Source organism: Phyllostomus discolor, chromosome 6 (genome assembly GCF_004126475.2).
Source record: "Phyllostomus discolor isolate MPI-MPIP mPhyDis1 chromosome 6, mPhyDis1.pri.v3, whole genome shotgun sequence".
Taxonomy (NCBI): Eukaryota; Metazoa; Chordata; class Mammalia; order Chiroptera; family Phyllostomidae; genus Phyllostomus; species Phyllostomus discolor.
Window position 1 is genome coordinate 31,660,187 of NC_040908.2, and position 25,937 is coordinate 31,686,123.

Consider the following 25,937-nt stretch of genomic DNA (forward strand, 5'->3'; position numbering starts at 1 on the left):
AATCTTCCCCGGATACACATTCACTGGCTTACCTGCAGGGTAGCGCTCGATCACTGGCCAGCTGTCCACCTGTAATGTGGCATTGCCACCACTCCTCGTGAAACGGACTACATGGTATTTCCCATCGTTAATGATTGCATTGGACTCTTCGATGGCAATGTCATCTGTCCCAACATTAAATTTAACTCCAATTTTTCCTTGGTGCTGGAAGGGAAGAGGGAAAAACATTGTATAAAGTTGTACGGATTAGTCAACATTTACTAAGAATTACATACAGGATATCGATCAAGAGCATGCTTCAGACAACAGCTGCTTTCCTTCCATTTTCACTTCTGACAAATTCATGTCATAGAAGAAAGGTTCTTGACATTTGGGTACATCTGAAGCATCTCTTTTATGGATAATTGATATTCCAAAAGACACACTTTCAAGAGAATTGAGCTACCTTCTTTCCAGAGGTTGCCACAGACAAGGTACACAGCTGCCTGTGTGAAGGGACATCCTTTCATGTCCCGTAACACAGCTCCTTTAATCCACTCTTTATATTTCACTAGAAAAATGAGGCTTGACATTCTCCCTTTTAATAACTGGTGAAATCAGAGCAATGAAATCTGTTTAGAGACAATTGACAAATTCTCACAATATAGAAAGAAATTCATTCCAAAGGGTATGGGCACACAGACAGGCATTTAATGAGTGTAGTTTCCTGGTCATTATTCACACACACGCAAATCATCCAGTGCTAAGAGCCTGAAATTTATTCAATTTCTTATTTTACAGATGATAAAACCATGACACAGGAAGCTGCAGGGACTTGTTCAAGGTCACATCATTTAATGAATGGGTACTAGTGTTAGAATTCAGTTCCCTCATTGTTAGCTTCTATCTAGGCTAAGATATGGCTATCTAAAATTAAGTCAATTATGAATTCAGTTAATTATGAATTATGCAAAGCAGTATTACAAATCATTCTAAGCACAAAATCTGTTGTTAACTTTAGAATTGCATGATACAAAGCAGCAAAGAAAAACTTGTGTTTGTGCCCTCTGTCCTGAGAAGCATTCCCTAACAAGACTGTCCACGTTCATCATGAGCTCAGTTGATTTTTCAAGCCCATGGATTTGCTCTCGTCCACATCCATAACCTCAAACTATCTGTAGTTCACCTTTCATCAAACCTCAGTTGAGAGGAACTACAAGTGGAAGGGGATTTTAAAGGATGTACATGCCATCCATTTCTGTAGAAATTTATATTCAAAACATCAAAAACCTAACCATTTGGACCACATCCTTTAGACCTCTTGCCAGATTCTCATCATTGAACTAAGTGGCAAGAGCATGGTATCAGCTTACGCTGAAAGTTATTACAAGAACATCTTGTCTAAAACTGCCTTAATTGAAGAGAGGTGTTTGAAGATGTTGTTTGGGGCGGTGCTCACTGTGCCCTTCATGTACATGTCCTGTAGGTTTCTGTTTTTCTTTTTCCTGGTTCTTACTTCCCGTAAAAGATTTTTTCCTATAATAAGTTAGTATGCTTTCTAATTTTTTAAATTTTGATTTGTTTTAGGTTTTGACAGACGATATGACTTAAAATATTTCCTTTCTTTTATATTCCCTTTTAAACTAAGGTTATTAGGAAACTCACAGTACGAGTGAATAGGGCAATTGTACTGGCTGCCTAGACTTCCAGCTCACTGTTGGCCCCGGACTTATTTTTATTTCCTACCATATTTCTCATAATCCTTACTTTAAAATACATGTCATTGTAAGGTAAGGCATTTCAGTTTTTGTAGGATCAATCAGGTGATGAAAAACAGTGGGGTTTCAATAAAACTTAAAATTTATCCAAGGGCCTGTGAAGACTTTTTTTCCCCCCTGCACAGCTTATTTGTGTGAACATGCATTATCTCCTCATCCTGGCAGAATTCCCAATTGCTCATTTTCAGTAAGTTATTTAATGTGATATATATATTTTTTAATACCTAGTATAACTTCCCAGGAAAATTAAGAACTTCCTTTAAGAGGTTTGTTGGTATCTTAACAAACACCTTTATAGTGTTTTAAGTACTAACTCTAATACTAACTCTGGTATTTATCTTAAGAGCCCCACCAGAAAGGTACTGGTTTATCTTTCTTTGACAGATGAGGAAACTGAAGCGCAGAGTGATTAAGTAACTTGGCTGAGGTCACACAGTTAGAAAGAGGAAAGCTGTGACTCGAATCCAGGCAGTGTGGCTCTAGGCTTTATGCTCCTCATCATTACCTGGGCTGAATGTTGGGAGTGCTGGCTCATCCTTACTGAAGTTAGCAGATGTGGTAACTCTAGATGTTCTTTGCTGCCTGTTTTATTTTTCCTTTTAGAGCAGGAACACTACAGGACTTTGCACTGTGCCTTGCAGATTATACCATATGCATCAGTGAGTGCTTAAAATAATTTTATAGAGAACAGTAAGAAACTTATATTTGGATGGAATAGGATGCTAAAATAAATTATTATTTCTGGCTCAGTTTCAGCTGTAATCTTGAGATAAGTCAAAAATCAGATTGCTACTTTCATTTCACAAAACAAGGTATAAAGTTGCCTAAACCAGGCTTAAAAAGGAAAGCACTGAAAACCGCTTTGGGACCTTAAATTTGGGACCCATTTCCAACCCATTAAAGAGAAAAGAAAGGCCAAGAGGAGATTTATAATTAGAAGAGGATTATCAGGGAGAATTGGGATGTGATATGATTTGCGAGTATACCCAAGGTGGGAGGTTACTTTTCCCTTATTTCAAGTGCAGGGAAAAAGAACTTCAGTGAAACAATACAGTTTGATTCTTGTCTCCTGGAATTTGGTGGCAGTGGGTGGGGTAGCCCTTAAACTGGGATTTGACTCTTGCCTGGGAAATTTTCAAGGGGAAAGATTGTGACTGGATGATAATCTGATGTCAGGACAAAGGGATATTACTGCACCAGCAGCCACATGTGGATGAGTTTGTCAGAACAAGGGGCAGGTGAGCACGGACAGTGAAGCAGGGGTTAGAAAGCCAGAGCAGAACTGTGGTGGGTCCTGTCCAAGAGAGCCACTGGGGTGAGGGGTGGGGAGTGGGGAAGACAGCTCAGCCAAAAGAACCTGGAATTGTAGTAGTGAGTGCCTAGGGAGTGAGTTGAAAATCCTAAATGACCACCTGAAGGAGGAGCATTTACTCGCCTAAAGGAACACTAGTGATGTGGTTAAGAGCATTAAAAAACCCACTAACATGCTTCCTCAAGAGTACTCCTCAGAGTCAGTTTAGAGGATAGGCTAAGCCCAGCTAGATGGCTACTATTGTTACATCCAAGGAAGGTCATTTCTGCCTTTTGCCTTTCTGTTTCATCCCTGAAGGATATGGGGCGGGTGGGGTGTGGGGGCGAAGAGAAATGAATGTCATGGGAACAGGAGGAGAAACAATGCTGTCTCCTCACTAGTGCAAGTGGCGGCTCCAAATCAGCCCAAGCAGTTGTAATGGATTTAACATCTGTAATAGTGTCAACAATTTTAAAAAATACTTCTCATAGCTGAAAGTGAACAGATGAGCCCTGGCTGGTGTGGCATAGTGGATTGAGCGCCAGCCTGTGGACCAGCCGGTTGCTGGTCTATTCCCAGTCTAGGGCACCTGCTGGGTTGCAGGCCAGGTCCCCAGTAGGGGGCATGTGAGAGGCAACCACATACTGATGTTTCTCTCCCTCTCTTTCTCCCACTCTCCCCCTGTTTAAAAATAAACAAATAAAATCTTTAAAAAAATAAAATAAAAGTGAACAGTGACATTTTTACTATTCGAGACTGACTAAAGTAGTATTCAAACTTTCACTGGAAGTCCCTGGGTCAGAAAGAGATATTCCACAGAACATGTTTAAACTCCTGTTGTATCCTAGGAATCATCTTTCAACACAGAATTGAAAAATAACAGAGTTGCCCATTGTTTTAGGATCTCTTCTATCCTAGTCATGTTTCTTACCCCAGACTGACAGAAATAAATTCTTAAAGTTTCCTACCTTTTCTGATAGGAATGCTTTAGTAGTCAAATGTTTTATCAGAGTTCTAATCCTTAAGGAGATTCAAGTTGTGTGAATGAAAGCATTATAATGCTAAAGGCACAAAATGTATAAAACTAAAAATGTTCCTTTTTACAATATGCCTAATTATTTCTACAATATGAAATGTAAAATGCTTATTTTATAGTGTACAGAGATATCCAGATTTCACAGGAATGCCTTTCTTGCAGCACAATAAAACAAGCTATTAAGAAACAATGAGGGGCGCTAATACTTGGAGGCCTTCTAACTTTTAAATGATGTTCATCTTTCCCTGGATATGTTGGCCTTGCTCTTGAACTTCCAATATCTTTAATGTCTCATAGATTCAAACTCCAGACTCACCCAGAACAGAAATGAATACCACCAAAGTAGGCTCAAACAATGACAGACTCTATCCTAATTCAGAGATTATCACCTCACCCAAATTGCATCATAACCTTGAAAAACAATTTAATCATAAATGATAGCCACAGAGCCAATTTTCCCTCAAAACAAATACATTAAAAAATACATGGAAACCACAAAATATTAGTATCAACCAATATTTAGGACCTAAATTTATCATTCCATTCAGAAATTATAAATATTCTCAAAACACACCCCTCCCATGTTGACAGAATAGAAAATCATTTCAATTATATAAACAAATAAAACTTACTAAACTTTCTTACCAATGGATAATTACAATTTAAAAGAATTCATTTCAAATTTGTATTCTCTGGGATTAAATGTGATTGTCTCCAGCAAATTCTCATGAATATTGCATTAGCAAAACCAGCAGTAATTTCGCTGGACATGTACGGATCTTTCAGCATTGTATCTTCCTTGAAATGGATAACTGGCTCACAGCATAATTTCAAAAATCTATTATGAGAAAATCAGTAGCAAGGCATTTATAATTTAATGAAGTCTTTCCATGGGTTCATTAAATAAATAGAGACAAAGGTAATTATTAATTTTTTTCACAAAAGCCCATTTCTGAATAATGATTATGTTATTAAGCCAAGTTAAAAGGAAACACTATGAAAGGCAACACTGGGAAGGAGCTTGAAAGTTCTAGCAAGTGGCGCCCTGGTTTAATGCACCGGTTAATTTCAGCTGTGACCACACATTCACTTGAAATTTAACCAAGATTATGATTTAATGGTATTTTCACTATCTTGGGCATACTTCCAGCAACATGTTTGTATGTTATAGACACAGACATATGTTCATTTATGTGCATATAAAACAGAACATGATACAGTCCTATGCTCCAGGGGCCCAATTTGAACAGAACTTGACAGTGTCTTCAAATGCACGAGAGGCTTGTGCCCATTTCAGAATGCAGAACAACTCCCATGCTCCACTTCCACATTGTCAGCTGAACACAAGGTCAGGGCACACGTTTTGTTTTGCTCTTCCAGAGACTAAGCCTCGCCAGGGAGCAGAGGTTTTAAGGCTCTAGGGGGATTCTGAGGCCCGCAGCCACTGTTGCTGGAGTAACAGCGCAAAGCGTGACAGAGACCCACCTGTTTGTTTGATATTTTTTATCTCTAGACAAACACACCAATTCAGATAATTGCTAATTCAACCAAACACATTTCCAAATGAATGGTTTAGAGGTCCTACTGGCTGAAAGAGATTGTGTTTATCACTCCAGATGGTCCATAATGTCAAGTGGTTTCGGTCTAGTTGTTTTAACCTGGCATTGAACTGGAAATGCACCTCTGCTCAAAAAACAAAACAAAACAAAACAAAACAAAAACAAAACACCATTTCAAAACCCAAAAGCTACTGCTACCCTACCTCCCCCTTTGCCCATTACAGAATAATTTGAAAATTAACTCAGCTAATAAATAAAAATCAAATATATAATATGCATTCTGCATTATGTTTAAGTGTGTGGACAATGCAAATGTGTATAGTGTACCCTTTGCCCCGTGGGAAGACAAATCACGTGGGGAGGGTTCTGAGGGGTCTCAGGGAGCCTCTAGTTGTGAGGCACAAGCCAGCCATCATTTCAACAGGTGCAACACAGTCAGCAGACGGAGGTACAGAAGACATCCAGGGACACAGAAGATAGGTTCCCTCTGTCTCTCAAATATCTTTCCAGTCCCTATTTACCCAAGTCCTTATGGGGTGCCAGCCCCATTGAGGTACACATAATGCATCTCCTTGAAACTCCTGGCAAACCTGAAAAATAACTGCTATCTTCTCAAAGAGTTTACCTAATGTGTCCCAAATCACTAAGGAATATCAGTACTGCAACTTAAGTTGGAGGGTCATCCAAAACAGATGGCTTCAGCCGTGTCTGTTACAGGAAAAGACCTTGACACCAAGGCATGCTCAGAGGGCTGAGTCAAGGGTAAGGTTGCTGCACATGTTTCTTTTTGGCTAAGAATATTTCAGAGTACCACACAGGGAACAAGAAGTGGATGAGATCTAGGGTGATACCATCCCAGGAAGATTACATTTAGTGCCAATACATTCTAAGAAAATTGTATTTTTATTTTCCCACAAAACCTTCATTAAGACAGTGTGCCTTCTGCCATACATCCCCCACTCCACAGGATGCTAGACCTCCTTCTACTCTGTGAAGTTATATCCTGACAGTGATGTTACTCTCCTGGAGGTTTACACTCACCTCGTGGTCCTCAGAGTGTCTAGTAAAACTTTGTAAGCCTTGACAGTTTACCTTTACACACTGTGTAGGTACAGTTTGTATCCACCTGCCTTAATTCTCCCACCATATTTATAAAAGACTGGCTTGCTCTTCATTATATCCTTCACAACACTTTTCAGACTACCTCTGCATTTGCAATTTTCCAAGACTCTGTCCCATACAATTTTCTTTTTTTTAAAATTGAGGTATAATTCACATATCATAAAATTTGCCCTTTTAAAGTGTATGTGTCAGTGGTTTTAGTATATTTACAAGGTTGAGCAACCATCACCACTATTCAATTCCAGAACATTTTCATCATGCTGCAGTTTTCTTCTAATGGGATAATACATACAAAGTTCTTAGCACACTTGATGAGAACTCAGCCCCTGTGAGTTTTATTATTATTACTATTATTATTACTATATTATTATTGTTATTCTTACATCTGGGAAAAGTGTTTTGCTCCTTAGTAGGCTGATGGAAGTTGATTAAAATAATGCTTAAATTATGTAACTATTACAGCTTAGAACACATAATATCTCATTGGTCTTCAAAGCAACTCATGAAGCAATGCATCTATTTATAAATGAAGACGCTCATGCTCAGAAAGACTGAGATTTGATCACAGTCAGAGCATCTATCCATCATGTGGGTCAAGAAGGAACATTCTAAAATCTAACCTTATGGGACAAACTGTCTTGCTATTCGTCCTGAAGCAGATGCTGCTTGATTAGACAACCTCCATGTCCCCTTCTATCTCAGTGATACTACAGTTCTATGGTTAGCCTAAATGAATAAATAGCTAAGCAGTTATCACTGACAAAAAATTAGAAAATAACTAGTTGTTGTTGAAACGTATCAGCAGAATCTAAATTTGAATTTGAGTCTTAGGCTCTTTTCAAAATTTATAAAATAAATGAACTCGAGGATTTTATGATATTTTTAAATCAGAAGTTCTCTAATTTGGAAAAGAGAAAATGTCCAACTACTTTGTCATCTCAGAGTAACCCAAGAGGCCTTTTGTAAACCCTCTGTGCTTCTTTGTCGGAAGGTAGAACCCTTCCCCTCCAGGTGCAAGGGAGGGGCTTGTCTTTATGAGTAAGAGCCCTTGCCTTGCCCAGTGTGTAGGACTAGGTGATGATAAGTGAGAACAAGAGTCAATGAATTCTCTTTTGGGGGGGAATTTTAAAAACTTGTTGTTCAGTTACAGTTGACCCTCATTTTTCCCCATTGCTCACCCCAACCCCATTCCCCCCACAGTTAACCTCCCACCCCCGACTGTCGGTGCCCTTGAGTCCTCTATTCCTGTTCCTTTTCTTGCCCCTTCCTCTTCTTTCCCCTGTTATCCCCCTTCCCCCTCCCCTCTGGTCACTGTCAGTGTGTTCTTTATTTCCAAGTCTCTGGTTCTATTTTGCTCATTAGTTTGTTTTGCTGATTAGATTGAATTCTGGTGATAACAATAACCCTTCAATGCCTCCATTTGTTCAATTATTTCTCCCTAGATAGAACTACATCAAGAAACATAATAGGTTGAGATGAAACTAGCCCAATAAATAACTGACCAGTATATCTCTGAAAAGGGCAATAACCCTAATATTGATATTTTGAGATTGTCCCTATCTTGTTTGTTTTGCCAGTTGAACCAATACTGAATCATCCTCCCTACTGAAAAAGACATTTTTGAACCATTATGACATTTTCTAGTGTAGTCGTGGGTTTAGCGACATCACCAAGTCTTTTCTAATGGTACTTTCCTATGGTCCAAAAGGCCTATCTCTGCATGATACTGTAACTTCTGTGGAATGAAATAAAGCTAATTTATACTCTTGGGAATTAGAATCAGCTCATTGAGATCTTTGTTGGGAACCGCCCTGCCTGGTTTCAGAAGCTGTAACCCCCCATGACAAAGGCTGAGTAAAAAGACCTTGGGACCAGAAGCCACTAAGGAGACAAATCTTACCCTCCCAGCAGGGGCGCAAGCTCTGGTCCTTTCACTTCACCCTGCTTGGCCCCAGGCAGATGACTCCTAAGATTCCTCAAGGGAGGGATGGATGACCTAAGACAGGCACAGGCATGAAGGGAACATCAGGGAAGGACTTAGGGGACTATAGAAAATGGTTGATGGACCCTCACCCCTAAGCTTTGTCATAGCCTGAGTCCTCATCCAGCTTGTACAAAGTCCCCTAATCTCTTGGCGTCCCTCATCCCCCCACCTGATTTAAGCCTAAAACAATGTAGGAGGTGGGTGTGGCCCTATGCTGGAAAGGGCAGTTCCCCAGGGTGATCAGTCCTAAGAAAGAATGCATAAAGTCCTATGGAACCTGCTTTGCTAATACCCTCAATTTAAATGATAAGCATCCAAGCATAAAATGAGTTTGTTTCCCAAAGTTCCATGGCCCTTTGGCTATCTGACCCTGACTTAGAATAAGCCCTCACAGTTCTTTGAATGCTATCTATTGTTTGAGCATTACTGCTTGACAATGACTGATGAGCTTTACCTGTATTCCTATGCAAATTAAACCCAGTAAAAGCCCATTGAGGAACAGGCTCAAGGCCCTTCTCCTTTGAGAGATTGGCCACCTTCCTCTCCAAGCAGATCATGTCTTGGTAGAATTATTTTCATCTGTAGCAGGTAGGGGGGGCTCTGCTGGACAAAGGTCCACCACAGATCATTAATTCTCATTTCCATCCATGAAATAACAGCCACATTGAAGGTGGAATACCCATCTTTAAATGCATCCTTTTATATACAGAGAATGTGTGCTATCATAAGCTTTTTTTTTTCCCTGAAAAGTCAAAAAGCAGAAATTAAACAGAGCAAAAACTGGGCATTGACTGCTGGCCCATGTAATACCTCTGGTGTGAATAGTTAGTGCAGTGGTCTGGCATCATGGCAAATGTGTCAGGCTGCTGTGAAGCCTTGTTCAAAGTCAAATGGGATGATCAGATACGGCTTGTATTTTCCTTTATGTTTTTTTCACTTGTTTTATTATTGTTTTAAAAACCTTGGATTGGATGTTAAATGAGCTTTGCTTGCACTTTAGAGTCATTCAGGAAACTGTACGCTATAAACATTGTATTTCAGGTACTGATTAAAACCATAACTTTTGTTTTTCTGCTTCTCTCTGATTCCTTGTCTTTGGGCCATTACACTGCTAGGTATTAGCTCCACCAGCAACTGCACAGGGACAGACATTCTGCTTTATCAATAGTTGTTGGCACTTCTTTGTAAAATGATTTTCTTAAAAGAGAGGTTTGAGATTATTTGTAGATTTAATTTACTTGCTATATCCCAAGACCATCATTTTGGTGGAGAGCTGACTATATAATTACCGTCTGACTCTAATGTTCCAAATTTTCATAGCACAGAACACATTTTTCAGACACATATATAAAATATCTTTGGATGGTGATTTTAGTTCTCAGCATGGTAAATATTACCTTAGTAATTAGGTTGTAAGTCAAATGAAATTAGCCTTTGTATTTATAATCTTTAAAATAAGTAAACAAAAATACCAAGATGTAAATGTAATTATTTAAAAGGTCTCAGTTGATAAATGCTTATGAGCTTTACATGAAATGAAATGGTTGGTTTGGAAGGGATTATTTTTTTAAATCATGTTTGTGAATCCTGTCCTGCAATCATCAAAATAATAGCGAGGTAATGTTTTCAAGTGTGTTTGATGGACTTATTGTTAAATAATGCTATTTTGGTTTTCACAAGCTTCAAGCAGAGTGCTAACTTGAAATGCATTCCGAGAGAAAAGCCGCTAGCGCTGCCTTTCCCCTTTTCTTTGTTACTGACTTCTAGTGCAGGGCTACCTGTCTGGCATCCTTAGAAAAAGCAAATGTGGGCATATGGATGGAGAAATGCATTCTCCAAGGACTATTTTCTATAGAATCAGCAAGTCTCCATTATCTCCAGTGTGGTAAGGAATCATTTCTGCAGCCATCAAAAATAAATCTATGTTTATGTGTGTAATTTTGTCACAACAGAGTTTTTTCAGAAGAGAATGCAGCTCTCTAGGGCTGAGACTCCTGATGATTATGACCTTTCTTTGTCTTAATATAACAGTAATACTCCCACAAAAATAAAATCATGTCAAGAAATGTTTATCGAGTACCTATTAGGTGCAGTGCATTTCACAAATCACTGCACCATTCTTTTCAGGGCTCAAAATTTTAAACTGTATTGTTGGTTGTGTTTACATACAATCATTTTTCTAAACTGCATGACTTTCTTGCCTAAACAACACTTAAGTTTTGGAAATATCACACATGAATTTAATCCTTAATGACATCCATTCATTTGGTCATTCATTCATTCATTCATTTAACAAATACAAATAGATTTTTTATTATACGAAGTCTGTCCGGAAAAACTCCAGCCATTGTTAATATAATGAGAATGGTTTGTTCAACATTGATGTAACCTGGCAGTCAAGGAGAATGGACTGGAATACACATGAATGAACAATGATGACTTCATTGTACTAGTCAGTGGAGCTGGGTGGGTAGACAGAAGCACTTGAGTGAGCATCTATACTGTGTGGCCATCACATTCAAAATGACTGAGTGAGTAGAGCAAAAAATCTGCATCAAATTTTGCATTAAGCTTGAACATTTCTATACAGAAACTATCTGGATGATTCAGAAGGCTGCAGATATGGACAACCAGTGATTGGCAGCTTCATCATGACAATATGCCTCCTCATGCATCACATCTCATGCAGAGTTTTTGGCAAAATGTCAAATCACCCAGGCGACTCAGCCCCTCTACAGCCCAGATTTGGCGCCCTGGAACTCCTGGCTTCTTCCAAAACCAAAATTACCTTTGAAAGGGAAGAAATTTCAGACTGTTGACGAGATTCAGGAAAATATGACGAGGCAGCTGATGGCAATTGGGAGAATTGTGTGAGGTCCTTGGTGCTTTGAAGGGGACTGAGGCATCATTGTCCTATGTACAATGTTTCTTTTATCTTGTATCTTCTACAATAAATGTTTCTATTTTTCATATTACATGGCTGGGTACCTTCTGGAAAGACCTTGTCCTTCTTGACATTTTGCTAAGTTTGGGATAAACAGTGATGAACACAACAGATAGCACTGCTGCTACTATGAAGCTTAAGTCTCTCATTATTCCTTTATATATTAAAATTTGTACTAGCACATAAAGTATGCTAAGTGTCAAAAAGAGCAGGGTGTTACAAGAGGCAGTGAGTGATTAGGGAAAGCCTCTTTGAGGAAATGTAGATGTGAAGAAATCAATAATAAGAGTATGAGTTTTTCAGGCAGAGGAAACAGTGGTCCCATGGAAAGAAATAAGTATGTATAAAGACATGCGTTTATATACAAGTACAGATTCAGCTATAAAAATCTTGACTTTCTGTAAATTTAGAGATACATACATTACATATGAACATATGTAGGTATTCTCTAGAAAGTTTGTCATAGAGATAAAACTAGGTTATGAAAGTATGCATAAAAACTAAAATATATCATTTGCATAAATAAAGCAATTAGAAAATAGACAGCTAAGCACATTTTTAAAATCTTCCAATTTAAAAATGGAAATTATTGATAAAATGTAGAACCTTATAGTATGTATTTTGATATTCATCTGATTGTTCTTAAGTTTCATTCATCAATGTGCTTTATGAAATGTAATACATACTATCTAAATCAACAGGGACTCCCCAAACTTTTCCAAAAGTCATTTACTTCTACAATGTCAAATAATGATTCATCATCATATGCTTATATTTCAAAGCTAATGTAACACATCCTGTTTCTTTGTGTGGTAGAATGTCTTGTTAACTTAATCTCTAGAGATCCCTTTTATCTCAAGATGTAGCAAGTATTCTCCATACCCTTTTCACCTTAAAAATACTATGTGAAATCACTTGACTAGTATTTCAAGTATCCTTTACAAGTTAGGTAAGGAAAGGAAGTTCTTCACCTTTCCCCCTTTTTATCTCCCTGTTCACCTAGAAGAGCAAATGAGCAAGGTTCAGGGTCTGAGTCCCTAAAACACAGCTTTCCAGCCAATGAACAAATCACGTCAAACAAAAGCAAAATTTCTTCAACCAATTCTTCCGGAAAAAAATTCAGATAAATGAATTATGAATTTTCCCTGATATTTGGTCAAGAATTTTGAAGCCAAAAACACTTAGGCTACCAAAATCTAAATAGTCCAGAAACATTTTGAACTTGAGATAAATGTTCATTGTAACTTCTCCAGAGAAGTTACCACTGAGGTTTTCCTGAGATTATTCCTTTTCATGTTGACCTAGAAGAGCCAGAGGATATTTTGAGGGGGCTTGTGGATTCTAGTAACAAAGTAAAGACAGCCTGAGAGAGAAAATCTGGAGAAAGTTAAGTTGTTCTAGCAAAAGAACAAATGCTCTTACTCTGTCTTCCTTACTGCTCCCTGGCACTGATTTTTCTTTACCATTCATGCACTGAGTTCTGTCCCATCTCAGGGTCCTTGCTGTTCCTTCTCTCTCGTTAGCTCTTTCCTTGCTTCCCAACCTCAAAACAATTGACCCTCTATATTTTGGGTGGAAAAGAATTTGAGAACTTTAGGGTAGAGTTGGTCATTGAATATGAGCAAAAAAAAAAAAAAACCCAACAACCCACAAAAAACAGAAAACAAGAAACACAAAAAACCCAATTCCTATCTGTGAAATGTCCTATTATGAAGCAAAAACTGGTTAGTGGATACCTGTTGAATTATAAAAGACACTCACAGCTCTGTACTGACAGTAGTTGAAAAGCCAGTGCCATATAGGAAGGTTATGTGTTAGTTGATCAACAGTATTCTTCAGGGTACTTTGGGTTATCTGTGATAAATCTTTAATTATTAAATATCACAGCAAGATTAATGTGCTGTGACCTCATATTCCACTTACATGCTTTCCCTGACAAGCATGTCCACTCTTTCAAAATAAACACAAATCAAAGCAGAGGAGATAAAATTCCTCTGAAAATTACTCACAAATATCATTCTAAGGCCAACAAGCCATATCTAACTTACTCACTGTTTTGTAATCTCAGTGCTAAAGGTTCCCAAATGAGTGTGAATATTCAAGGGCTACATTTTTCTGTAGATGCATGATGGTGGTGGTGGTGGTGCTGCTGCTGCTGCTGCTGCTGCTAATTAATCTTCTTAAATACTTATGTGTGGCAGACACTCCTTCTAAGCAGTTTATGCACATTCGGATATATATTATTATTTCCATTTACTTGATAAGGAAACTGAGATTCAAGAGGTTTGCCTCAAATTGTTACCAAATGAACCCATGGGGTGGCCTAGCTACCATTACCGAAACAAGCCCCCTCCCCTGGGGCCCTGGGGTCTTTCTGTATCATGGTTTGTCTTGCCCACCCCAAGGTAGGAATTGTGGCTCTTAATACCAGAATTTGGTAAAAAGGAAAGGAGCTATTTATTCAAAAGTTATACAGGTTTAGAGTAATGGTGAATGTTGCCATTAAATACCCAAAGCCCCTTTGAAACAGCCACAAACTCATACATACAATCCTGCCTTCCCTCCTTTGCCCAAAGAGGCCAGTCAGGGGTACCATATTTCAGGAAAAAGAAATTGATGTCCAGAGCTTGGCTAGACTCCTGGTTTGTCCCAGTAATCCATGCTCAGCTGGGCAGGTCTCCCGCAGTCCTCAGCACCATCAGCCATGCCGCTGTATTGTTTGAGAGTTCTTAATCCAAAACCACATGGCACCTCCTCATGGCCCACCAGCTAGAGTCCTTTCACCCCTTTTCTTCTCACATGGACTCACACTGTCCTTCCCATTATCTCCCATAACCTCCATCCCACATGGTGGCCCACCTTTAGGTTAAATCCCAGCCCAGCACCTCCTCTGCAACCCCATTTCTGACTCCTCTCACAATAGGTTACACCTGCTAGCACTCCTGTATTTTCAGCCTTTCTTGGCTGCCATAGTTAGTCCAGGCAGGCTCCCTGGCAGGGAGCAAACCATCTCCAAGCTCTTATACAGGCACTGTAACCAGGCAGAGTTGCCTCCCAGTTACATCTTGGGTCAAAGTTATGCATACCTTCTAGTTCCATTCAGGCTGGAAGACTAGTCTGCTGTTATTGATATGCAAATAACTCAATGACTCTGCTCCCTGTCTCCCTTCCCCCAGCCAGGTCTATGGGGGATATCCTATATTCCTGTACACCCCAAGTTCTGGGCCCCATTACAAATCCCCACTTTGGGGGGCCCTGTGGCCTCCCAGCCTATACTCCATTACAAAATCACATGCCCAATAGGCATCAGAGCTGTGATTTAGTCTCAAGTAATCAAGTTCCAGGTTTTGTGTGCTTAAGACCAATAACATTGTGCCTCTCAGAAGGGGTCCAGGTGCTAAAATGAGTTTGCATTTCATATTAAAATAAGTTTGCATGTGATATTAGTAAGCCTCCTGGAAAGAGAATGATGCTAACATGCTTGCTATTATACATACCAAGAAATGTATTGATTGCTTTTCAACACTTCAGTCCTTTCATACTCACAATATCTCCATTGTTAGTCTTACAATCATCATGCTGAGGATGTCTGAACCTCAAAGCAATTAGGTAACTTCTTTAAAGTCACAGAGTTAAGATATCTAGTCACATTTAACCCAGACCTATCTGGTTCCAAACTGATGTTTTTCAACCACATCGTACTGCCTCCTTCTGTATACTTTTCAAGATCCCTTGGATGTACAAGAGGCCACATGAGAGTATGTGAGGGCCTCTAAACCCTTAATAATTTTATGAGACTTTGAACAAGAGGGGGCAGGCAGAGTATAGTAACTCTTCTTTCATGGGCATTCAACTAGTCCAGGTGTCCCGTATTATTTAGTAGGCTAAATCTTCACTTGCACTGGGGCCAGAGCAAATTTTCTTCTTCAGGACCTCAGGGAACACAGATGGAAGCATAATATCCTTTTGGTTTAATTATAATTCTGGATGTCACCAAATGCTCAGAGACTGTATCATGAAGGAGCTCTTAGAGACAGGGCCCATGCCATTCCTCTCTCCCACCTTGTCTGCATCCCCTTGTCCCCTAGTATCTATTTTCCTTCCAGCTACACATTTCTTTAAATCATTTTTAGTATTAGTTATCATTTTGGAAAGATGTGCCTCAAAGTTTCAATCAACTCCACCAGAATATCCATCATCATAAGAAAGTAGTTTCCCAATAGTAATAAATCTAGTAATTAAAACTAAATATTAATAAGTTTACAGCAGATCAATCAAGTCTTCCAAATGTCAAAATCAATAATCAAGTAAATATAGATTTGAATTTTATAACCAGATTGGTTGCAGTAAGAATGGCAATTTTTATATAGTACTATGATATGAAGCCTTTAAATAGTCTTAGAAGAAATGCAATAAACCACCATTAACTGTATCTTATATAAAATAATAAAAATAATTTAATACATAGAATTTCTAAATTTTAAAATATGAATTGATCCAACAATTCTTGAAATCATTTCATTTTGATCTCAGTCATCTGAAATCAGTCTCTTGGTCATTACCATCTTCTCTTCCTCCCCAAGCCTGTAAGCATGGATGTAGTTTTTAATACCATTTTAATTTTCAGCAATTTCACCCAGGATGCTGTCCAAGAATGCCAGCCTTCAGAAAATACTTCATGCAAGAAATCATAAAATTAATACCCAAGCTGCCCTGAAAAATGGACAAAAAATAAAGCAGAACTCTTTCTCCTCACACAAAGAGCACACTTTGATGCTGACAAAAAGAGAGCAGAAGATTTCATACAGGCTCTGGCTGTACTCCAGTTTACAGCCAATAAGGAACAATCTGTGATTTACTCACAAGATTCAACAATTACACTTCATCATAGGTGAGTAAAAGATCTGGGAATCATTAAAGTTTGAGTCAAAATACAACAGATGTGAACCCACCTCAACTGGTTTGGTGACATTAAGTTTTTGATTGGCTTTCCTAGTCAGAGTTAAATTATTACATATTACTTTGGAAAAAAACCCTGTAATTTCTTGCTTTAATAAGCTCTATCAGCTACTTTGCTTTTATATTTTATAGCCCCAAAAATGCCATAAGAAGAAATTATGAAAATATTTTTAAGACAGATTCATAAGTTTATCTTAGCATTTTATCTTATGCTATCTTATCATTTTACTTTATTTTTGTTTGCGATGCATTTTTATTTATCATTAGCTTAAAACATCCTAATGCCCAATCTACATTATGAGAGCTGAACTATTTCAACACATTGTTGTAACAAATGACTATATTGACATTAACACAGACCACCAAAATGAACTGGTTATAGAAGATATATAATTAATGCATTCAATATATGATTATTGATTCCAAAAATAGGCAACACTCAAATTCTCTAAATAAATACACAAAAAAATAATAGATTTGATGATTTCAAAAATAACTCTACAGCATCAAAAGGTTCATCTTTTTGTCTTCCTTCCCTACACTAGCTGAGTGTTTCAAAAATATTGTTGAATTTATCCATTCCTGAGACACATAATACTTGTAGTCCAGCTTATTTTTTTGAAGATCGTGTATTTTTGACTTTCTTTTTGAAAATTCCCCTTTTAATTTTCTTGCTAGTGAAAACTCTCTTAAGAGTTTAAATAGTATCATACTGTCCCACAGTCTATCTGGCTGGAAGTCATAGAAGGTATATTTCTCATTCATTACTTACTAGCCATCCTTTTAATCATGAAAGAAACTATTAGGGGCTCTAAAAATTCACTATTATTATTGAAATTCTTACTGCACTTAGAATTATTCTATCACAAGTATTGTCACATGCTACTTTCTAGGACATAATTTTTTTCTTACCCAAGGACTACAATAAAAATGTTATGCAAATTGTCAATCTCTTTAAAAAGAAAATACCCAACCATCTCTCTTCCTAGCTATATTCATCTACTATTACAGAGCTGAAACAAACTAGTACAGAAATAACTGAAACGGATAAAACTGGAGCAGAAATAACTGAAGAAAATGCTAGTGTAAAAAGGCGCTTGGTGGTCTAGATATTTTATGTTTCAGTTATTAATGATGCTGGTAACAATATTAACAGTGAGCTTTAATTGTCAGTGAATACTTCCCATGTTCCCAGTTTATCTCTTTATATATAGCACTGAACACCATTCTGCTATGTAATGGTCACCAAATAAATAATTATTGAATATTGATTGAATCCTCACATCAATTCTGAGAGGAAGATTATATTACTACCTTCATTCTATGACTAACAAAACTGAGGCATATTTAATTGCCTAAAAAGTCATTCTACTAGTCAGTTGAGGAACCAAGACTTTAATCCAGATCCATTTATTTTAACTACTACTGTGCTATATTGCCTTTGGGGAAAGAATTCCTAGAAATAGGTCATTCCCAGTGAAGAAACCTGCTTCACAATGTAAAAAATGCTAGCCTAACTTCATAAAATTAGAATTTCTTTATATAAAAGCCAGCAAAATGCAGCACCCACACATACAGAAACCCCATAGCCACAGGACATGTATATTATCATTATTACAACTGATGTAATCAGCATGCTCCTTGCACATATTCAGTAGTGTATGAATGAATGGCCCACTATGATAAAGATGGCTGCTGCATTTAGCATCATTTATTACGTGAGTCAGTCCCTATGTGATATTATGTAATAACTGACTTTATCTTTACAGTTCAGAGGTAACTATTATTTTGATCACTTAATAGATGAGAAAATGTAGCCCAGTGTGACAGACACTCTGCGTAAACCCAGGACTCGAGCTTGGTGCTTTCTGACTTCAGATGCCATGCATGATCAGGCTGGGTTTATACCAAGACTGCTCTGATTTTTCAAAATTAGGCAATCTATTAACAAGGATCATTAGACCAAATGAGGAAAACAACGTCAATCATTAAGACAGATCTGTTAAGATAGTTCTTAAACCCAATGCCATTTTTGAGTTTTATAAAATTCACTTGGTATAGCAGAAATAGAGAAATATCCCTTGACATGGTAAAATCAAATCTTAAATCAACTGCCAACAACATACCTAACATTAAAAGCAGTCCCAATAAAGTAAGAAATAAATTTTTCATACTATCACCCTTATGTTTTAGCTTTGCTTTAGACATGTCAATCAGTGCAGTATGACAGAAAATGGAAATAGTTTAAATTATTGGGGCAAAAGGAAAACAATAGCACACGCTACTAAACTGAAATTACACTGTTAAATGAAAAAAGCAACATTTTAAATGGCATAAAGGTGCCAATCTTCTGAAAACTCTTCTAAGAATTATACAATCAAATATAAATGCATATATTCTCATAAACTGTAGTAAAAGACACTCAGTAAAATACCTTAGAATAAAAAAATCAAAACATACCTTTAATGTAAGAATATGAACACTTTTTAGAAAATCATTCTAAATGTTGACTCTGGATGATGGTTCATTGAAGTCTATTATATGATTTTTTCTGTTTATGCTATAAAATTTCCATAATAAAAAGAATGAGCAATGAATGGTAGTCTGAGAATCAATGGAATTTCAATTTTTGTCCCTAAGTTTGTGTCCTTGAACAAATTACTTAACTCTTCTATTGTTTCAGTTTCCTCATTTAGTTAAACATCTTTATTTTCTAGGTCATTCTATTCTATTATTTTATTCTATTCTACAACAGCCTTCCTACTGTTTATATACCTTGATATATTTTAATCCATAATGGTTCAATTTGTGAGAACCACTGTTGTGTAATATAGGGACAATTTAGCAAAAACCGAAACAAAACAAAAAAACAGAACCAAAATCAAAAAGAGACATTGCTATAACTTTTAAATAGCCCATTATTCCTGTTGCTTTGAGATTTAAAATTGTTTGTTAATCTTTAAAAAAGGGAAGAAAGAAAAAGCAAGGAGAAAAAAAGAATCTGGCTCCTAGCAGGATGCTGAGAGGCCCTGAGAACGATTACTGCAGTGGAGAGGGGTGAAGACCCTCCGCTCCCAGCTGAAGTTTGCCGTGGAAACTGCTGCTGCCTTCACTTCGGTCAAGGGGAAGGAACTATACTGACATAGTACAAATGTATCCAGGGAGCAGATTTTCACTTTTATTTGTAGAGTGGGCTTATTTTTATTTATTGATAACATGCAGAAAGATGTTTCCTGGGTTTCTGCTATATATGCTATATATAACTAATCAAAAATAAAGTGTAGAACCAAAAATAAGAATATATTCAGAATGATTATATTGAAAATGGTTTTGATTTGTGATTATATATCCATAATGTTGGTGTAGTTAGCACAACAGATCTATCTTTACTATGTAAGGGAACTTCTGTTAAGCATAAAGGAGATGGCATGGCGATGTGGGTGTTCCTTATCTTTTGTGTCAAGCTAAGGCAGCTGTATGCAAAGCAGCAAGGAGGACATAGAGAAAAGCAATAATCATTATCAAGAGACATCATATATTCTTCCACATTTAGAAATAAAGAATGCCAAGGAAGCAGACTCCTTAATTGGCATAAACAACATAAAAATAACTTCAAGCCAAATTCTTTAAGTTTACATGTGGGGGGTGTGTGTATGCAAATTAATATCTTAGGCAATAAAGAATTGGTAGAAGGTGGTACCAGAGTGGAGGGGCCAATTCTAGCATTTCTTTGGTCTTGTTTTTCTTTTTCTTTTTTTTTTTTTGTTTTTTAATATATTTTATTGATTATGCTATTACAGTTGTCCCATTTCCCCCCTTCTCTCCCCTCCACCCTGTACCCCCCTCCCACCCACATTTCCCCCTTTAGTTCATGTCCATGTGTCATACTTATGAGTTCTTTAGTTTCTACATTTCCCATACTATTCTTGCCCTCCCCCTATCTATTTTCAACCTACATTCTATGCTACTTATTCTCTATACCTTTTCCCCCTCTCTCCTCCTCCCACCCCCCTGCTGCTAACCCTCCATGTGCCCTCCATTTCTGTGGTTCTGTTCCTGTTCTAATTGTTTACTTAGTTTCTTTTGGTTTTGCTTTAGGTGTGGTTGTTAATATTTGTGAGTTTGCTGTCCTTTTACTATACATGTCTTTTCTTTATCTTCTTTTCTTAGATAAGTCCCTTTAGCATTTCATAAAATAAGGGCTTGGTGATGATGAACTCCTTTAACTTGACCTTATCTGAGAAGCACTTTATCTGCCCTTCCATTCTAAATGAAAGCTTTGCTGGATAGAGCAATCTGGGTTGTAGGTCCTTGTCTTTCATGACTTGGAATATTTCTTTCCAGCCCCTTCTTGCCTGTAAGGTCTCTTTGGAGAAATCAGCTGACAGTCTGATGGGAACTCCTTTGTAGGTGACTGTCCCCTTACCTCTTGCTGCTTCTAGGATTCTCTCCTTCGTTTTTACCTTGGCTAATGTAATGATGATGTGCCTTGGTGTGTTTCTTCTTGGGTCCAACTTCTTTGGGGCTCTCTGAGCTTCTTGGATTTCTTGGAAGACTGTTCCCTTTGCCAGATTGGGGAAGTTCTCCTTTATTATTTGTTCAAATACGTGCTCAATCTGTTGCTTTTCCCCTTCCGATTCTGGTACCCCTATAATTCGGATATTGGAACGTTTAAAGGTGTCTTGGATGCTCTTAATCTTTTCCTCAATTTTTTGAATTCTTATTTCATCATGCTTCCCTGCTTGGTTGATTCTATCTTCCTTCTGGTCCACTGTATTGTTTTGAGACTCATATTCCTTCCTTTCACTATTGGCTCTCCTCCGCGTGTCTTCCTGCATCTGTTTTATGGTAATCTGCATTCTTTCATCTAAATTTCGTCCAAAATCAATCAGTTCCGTGAGCTTTCTGATCACCAGTGTTTTGAACTGCGCATCTGATAGATTGGCTAATTCTTGGTCGCTCAAAAGGAAGAGTCCTGGGGGACTGATCTGCTCTGTTGAAAACATATTTTTTTTCCCCTATCTCTCCTTTTTTTTTTTTTTTTTCTTTTTTTTTTCCCCCGGTCTGGTTGCTCTTGTTACGGTGGGGGGCAGAGCCTTAGGTGCTCACTGGGGCTGGGCACCCCGGTCGCTAGATTGTGACGTTATATGTGGGGGTGGGGCGGGAGCGGGAGCAGGGCGGGAGAAAACAATGGCGGTAGTTCCGTTCCCCTGGACTCAGACCCTTGTCTGGGTTTCTGGGCCATGAGTTCTGCCCTGGTCCACAATCGCTACCCCTCTGGGTCTGCCAGCCGCAGCTTGCGTACTCAGGGATCACCGCTGCCTTCTTGCGCCCCCGGATGGCTTTTGCGCCGATTTTGCACCAAACCTTCCCCCGACCTCCGCGCGCCGCCGACCCGAGCCAGCCCCGCGCCTGCCCGGCTCGTCTTCTCCTACCCGTCTGGATGAACGCGTCTACTTCAACTTCTTGGCTGCCCGACTTCCATTCAGATAAATCCTCTGCCGGATCTGGGTGTTATTCTGATAGTAAATTATTGTTGTAAATTATTGGTTTTCTAATCTTGGTTGTACGAGGAGATACGGTGCGTCCACCTATTCCTCCATCTTGCCAGAAGTCCCTGGTCTTGTTTTTCCATTATTGGATAATAGCATTTACCAAATAGAATCCAACATTACAACTGAGTGAATATTTTCCCCCCAGGTTTTAATCAAGACTCTACAATATGTATGGACTTTTTCACATTACTAGTCATCAAAATTTTGTATTATTACCCTACTGATAGCTTAAGAGAATGCTTATAAACTGAGTTTCCTTAAAATATATCAGTACTCTAGAGATAGAGGACAGACTGACAGCTGTCAGAGGGAGGGAGTTCGGGGGACTGAGTGAAAAAAGTAAAGGAATTAATTTTTTAAAAATCCCTCATAGACACAGAAAACAGAGTATGATGATTACTATTACCAGAGGGGAAGGAGGTAGGGGGAGGTAGAAGAGCATAAAGGGGGAATAAATGGTGATGGAAGAAAATAAAAATAATAATAAAAACTATCAATTCTCTAAAAGATAAAATTATCAGTGTCCTCTGTCTCTCATTTCCTTTCCAGTACTTAGAATGCTGATTGACTCCCATTAGGTATAATGCTTTATTTCATCTTATTTGCTCAGATTTCTTAAAAGTTTAAATTTCAAGCAACTGTTTATTTTAGAGAACATAAATATAAGAAATGTATAGGCTTTCCCTTGGTCCATTACTTTAAATTGTCCTATGATGCACCAGGAGGCAACTGGTGCAAGAAATGACAAGGTCTTTGCCAACAACTGAATGGTATAGAATAATGAATACAAATGCTGCAAAATAAAATTACATAAATCTTAGAATAGGAAGGAAGTCTTAGGCCAAACTCTCTCCTCACTCAGGAAGCTGTTCTAAAATATTTCTGATAAAGGGCACTTATGTTCTCCTTGAAACCTGCCAGTGGTATTACTACTTCTCAAAGCAGCCTATTCATTTTAGAAAATCTCTTTGAAAAGTTTTTCTCTTTGATGTGCAGTATGAACCAATATGGTGTGTAAACTGTACCCTTTTCTCATATGACAACATTTCACCTTTTTAAAAACAGTTATCCAGTCTACTTTCTTCCAAAACAAGCTCGAGTCTTCTGGAGAATGATTTTCTGCTTTTTAACTGTTAATCATGAAAGAGAAGTTTTTCTAACCATTCACCCTTCAGATATCCAATTGGTTAACAAACTTCGATTCTAAAGGATCTGAACACAATACACTGAATTTAATGTAATACATGAGATGGGTACTAAAGAGTGTACTGTCTCCCTTAATTAAGGCATTATTCTTCCATCAATATTGTCTAGGTTTTTTAATAGTCACACTCATTAATTGTACATCTGAGCTTTTAGTAAACTACAATTCTTAGACCTTTGCACACTATTCATTAGCAAGCTATCTTTTCTATATTTGTTCTTGTGAATTTGAAAATTCAATTACAGAACTTTAACCACCTTTCCAGATCTTCCATGCATTCTGCTTTTGCTCAAACCAGTTTCTTCATCCTGAATATTCTCTTGTAGCTCTACTGTCTGGGAAAAAAAATAGCTCTCTTATTTATCTTTGACTTAATCTTCCTCAACTCCATATTACCCTTTCTAGTGGATCATTCTAACTGATGGAAGGACAAAATCTCAACAGGCGTCAAACAACACAGCTTTCTGTTTTTACCTGTCATTATATGCTTTCCCTTAAGCAGATCCCTCCCTTGCCCATCGTTTGCCAGAGAAGAAAACAAACACATTACACAAGACTCAGCTTATTCTGTGTTAGCCTTGATTAGTTCACATTTACCGGCTCAGAGCAATCTCTCCCTCCATGCCTCCCTCTCTTATCATCATCATCAGCAGCAGCAGCAGCAACAGCATCATTATATTTAGTTTTACAAGCATCTTTTAAAATACACTTCTATAATATTTTGAGTTGTGAACTCTTTTTATAGAGATGGAATCCTGAGAGGCTTGAAGAGCTCTGCAAGGGCTTTGCCATGCAGTGTGGAACTCAGGGTCAAATGTACCCAAGGGTGTGTCCCCGTCCCATGTAAGCGGAGCCTTTGTTTCCTTAGTAAAACTGAGAATAAAAATCACATCTGTCTCAGAGATCTAGCGAGGATTATATATATTTTTTAAAGCAAAGTGTTCAAATAATGTCTAGGTCAACATGTTATCAACAGATATAATATATTATTAGTATATTACTTATACATCCTTAGATATGAAATGATCATGAAAAGAAATCAGAAGTTAGCAGATTCTGTGTTTTTAGAACATGAATCAGACAGGTGCCTGTGCCATTTCTATACAACTGAGTGAATATTTTCCTCCCTCATCACTCATATCTCCAAACATACAAATCCTACCACTCTGTCAATGCCAAGTCCAAATGCTCTCTCTTCCAAAAGGTCTTCCCTTAGATTCTTCCCTGAAGCCCTCACTACCCTTAGACCTGATTCCTGTACTTCAGAAATCTTGAAGGTATGGGATTTTTGCAACTCATCTCTAAAGCCCATTATCTTGCTGGTGCTTGATAAATATCTGTTAGATGAGTCAATAACTACTCTCCTCAAGCCATAATTAATTTTTTCCTCTCCTGACATTGCACGCCTTTATTGCACATGACTATTTAGCATGCACACTAATGATCTGTGCATATGACTCTTCTACCCCATGACGTTTTCAAGCTTTTGAGTCCATCTATGTCAAATTGACCTTTGGCTGTCACGTGATGTCTCAACACAGAGTACACACTCAAAATAAATTTGAATGAAGTGCTGTCTGCTTTTCACTATTGCTAGTTTTTTGTTGTTGTTGTTTTGTTTTTGTTTTGTTTTGTTTTTTTGGTCCTTGGAAGTTTTAAAATCTGTACTCCCCCCAAAAAAGGACTATTCATTAAGGCTCCAAGACAGCTATTCTATAATTCAAAAAGATATATTTGATAAACACATTTTACCCCAAATATACAATAAACTCTTAAAACATCAATATGAAAAAAACCTACCAGATTAAAAAATAGGCCAAAGTCTTGGACACCTCATCAAAGATGATATACAGATGGCAAATAAGAATAAAAAGAGATGTTAAACATCATGTGTCACTAGGGTATTGCGAATCAAAACAACAGTGTGATGCTACTACATGCCTCACAGAATGACGGACATCTGAACCACTGATAAGCCCAGATCCCATCAAGGACAGGAGCCACCAGAGCTCTTAGTGACACTGGCAGGGATGCAAAAGGGGGCAGCCACTTTGGTAGACGGTCTGACAGTTTCTTACAAAACTAAGCAGATTCTTACCATACAATCCAGCAATTGCGCTTTTGGGTATTTAACCAAATAAACTGTAAACTTATGTCCATGCAAAAACCTACACAAGGATGTTTATAGCAGCTTTATTTATAATTACCAAAACCTGTAAGCAACCAAGATGTTCTTCAGTAGGTGAATGGATAAGTTGTGGTACATCAAGACAGTGGTATATTATTTAGCACTAAAAAGAAATAAGCTATCAAGCCATGAAAGGACATGAAAAAAGCTTACATTCATATTAGTGAGTGATAGAAATCCATCTGAAAAGCTGCATACTGTACTACTCCAACTATATGACATTCTGAAAAAGACAAAACTGTGGAGACAGTAAAAGGATCAGGGGTTACCAGAAGCTGTAGGTGAGGAGAAGATAAATAGTCAGGGCGCAGAGGATTTTAAGGCAGTGAAACTACTCT

General features: G+C 37.9%; 1 protein-coding gene across 37 annotated transcripts in view; it reads right to left on the bottom strand.

The window, feature by feature from the left end:
* Positions 1-25,937, bottom strand: part of NRXN1 (neurexin 1) — a 1,086,661-nt gene that overhangs the window by 165,408 nt on the left and 895,316 nt on the right. For all 37 annotated transcript variants that reach the window (XM_036030058.1, XM_036030055.1, XM_028514420.2 and 34 more), the window contains one exon: positions 33-204. In XM_036030058.1, the coding sequence (XP_035885951.1) occupies positions 33-204 (172 nt within the window). The remainder of the gene's footprint in view (positions 1-32; positions 205-25,937) is intronic.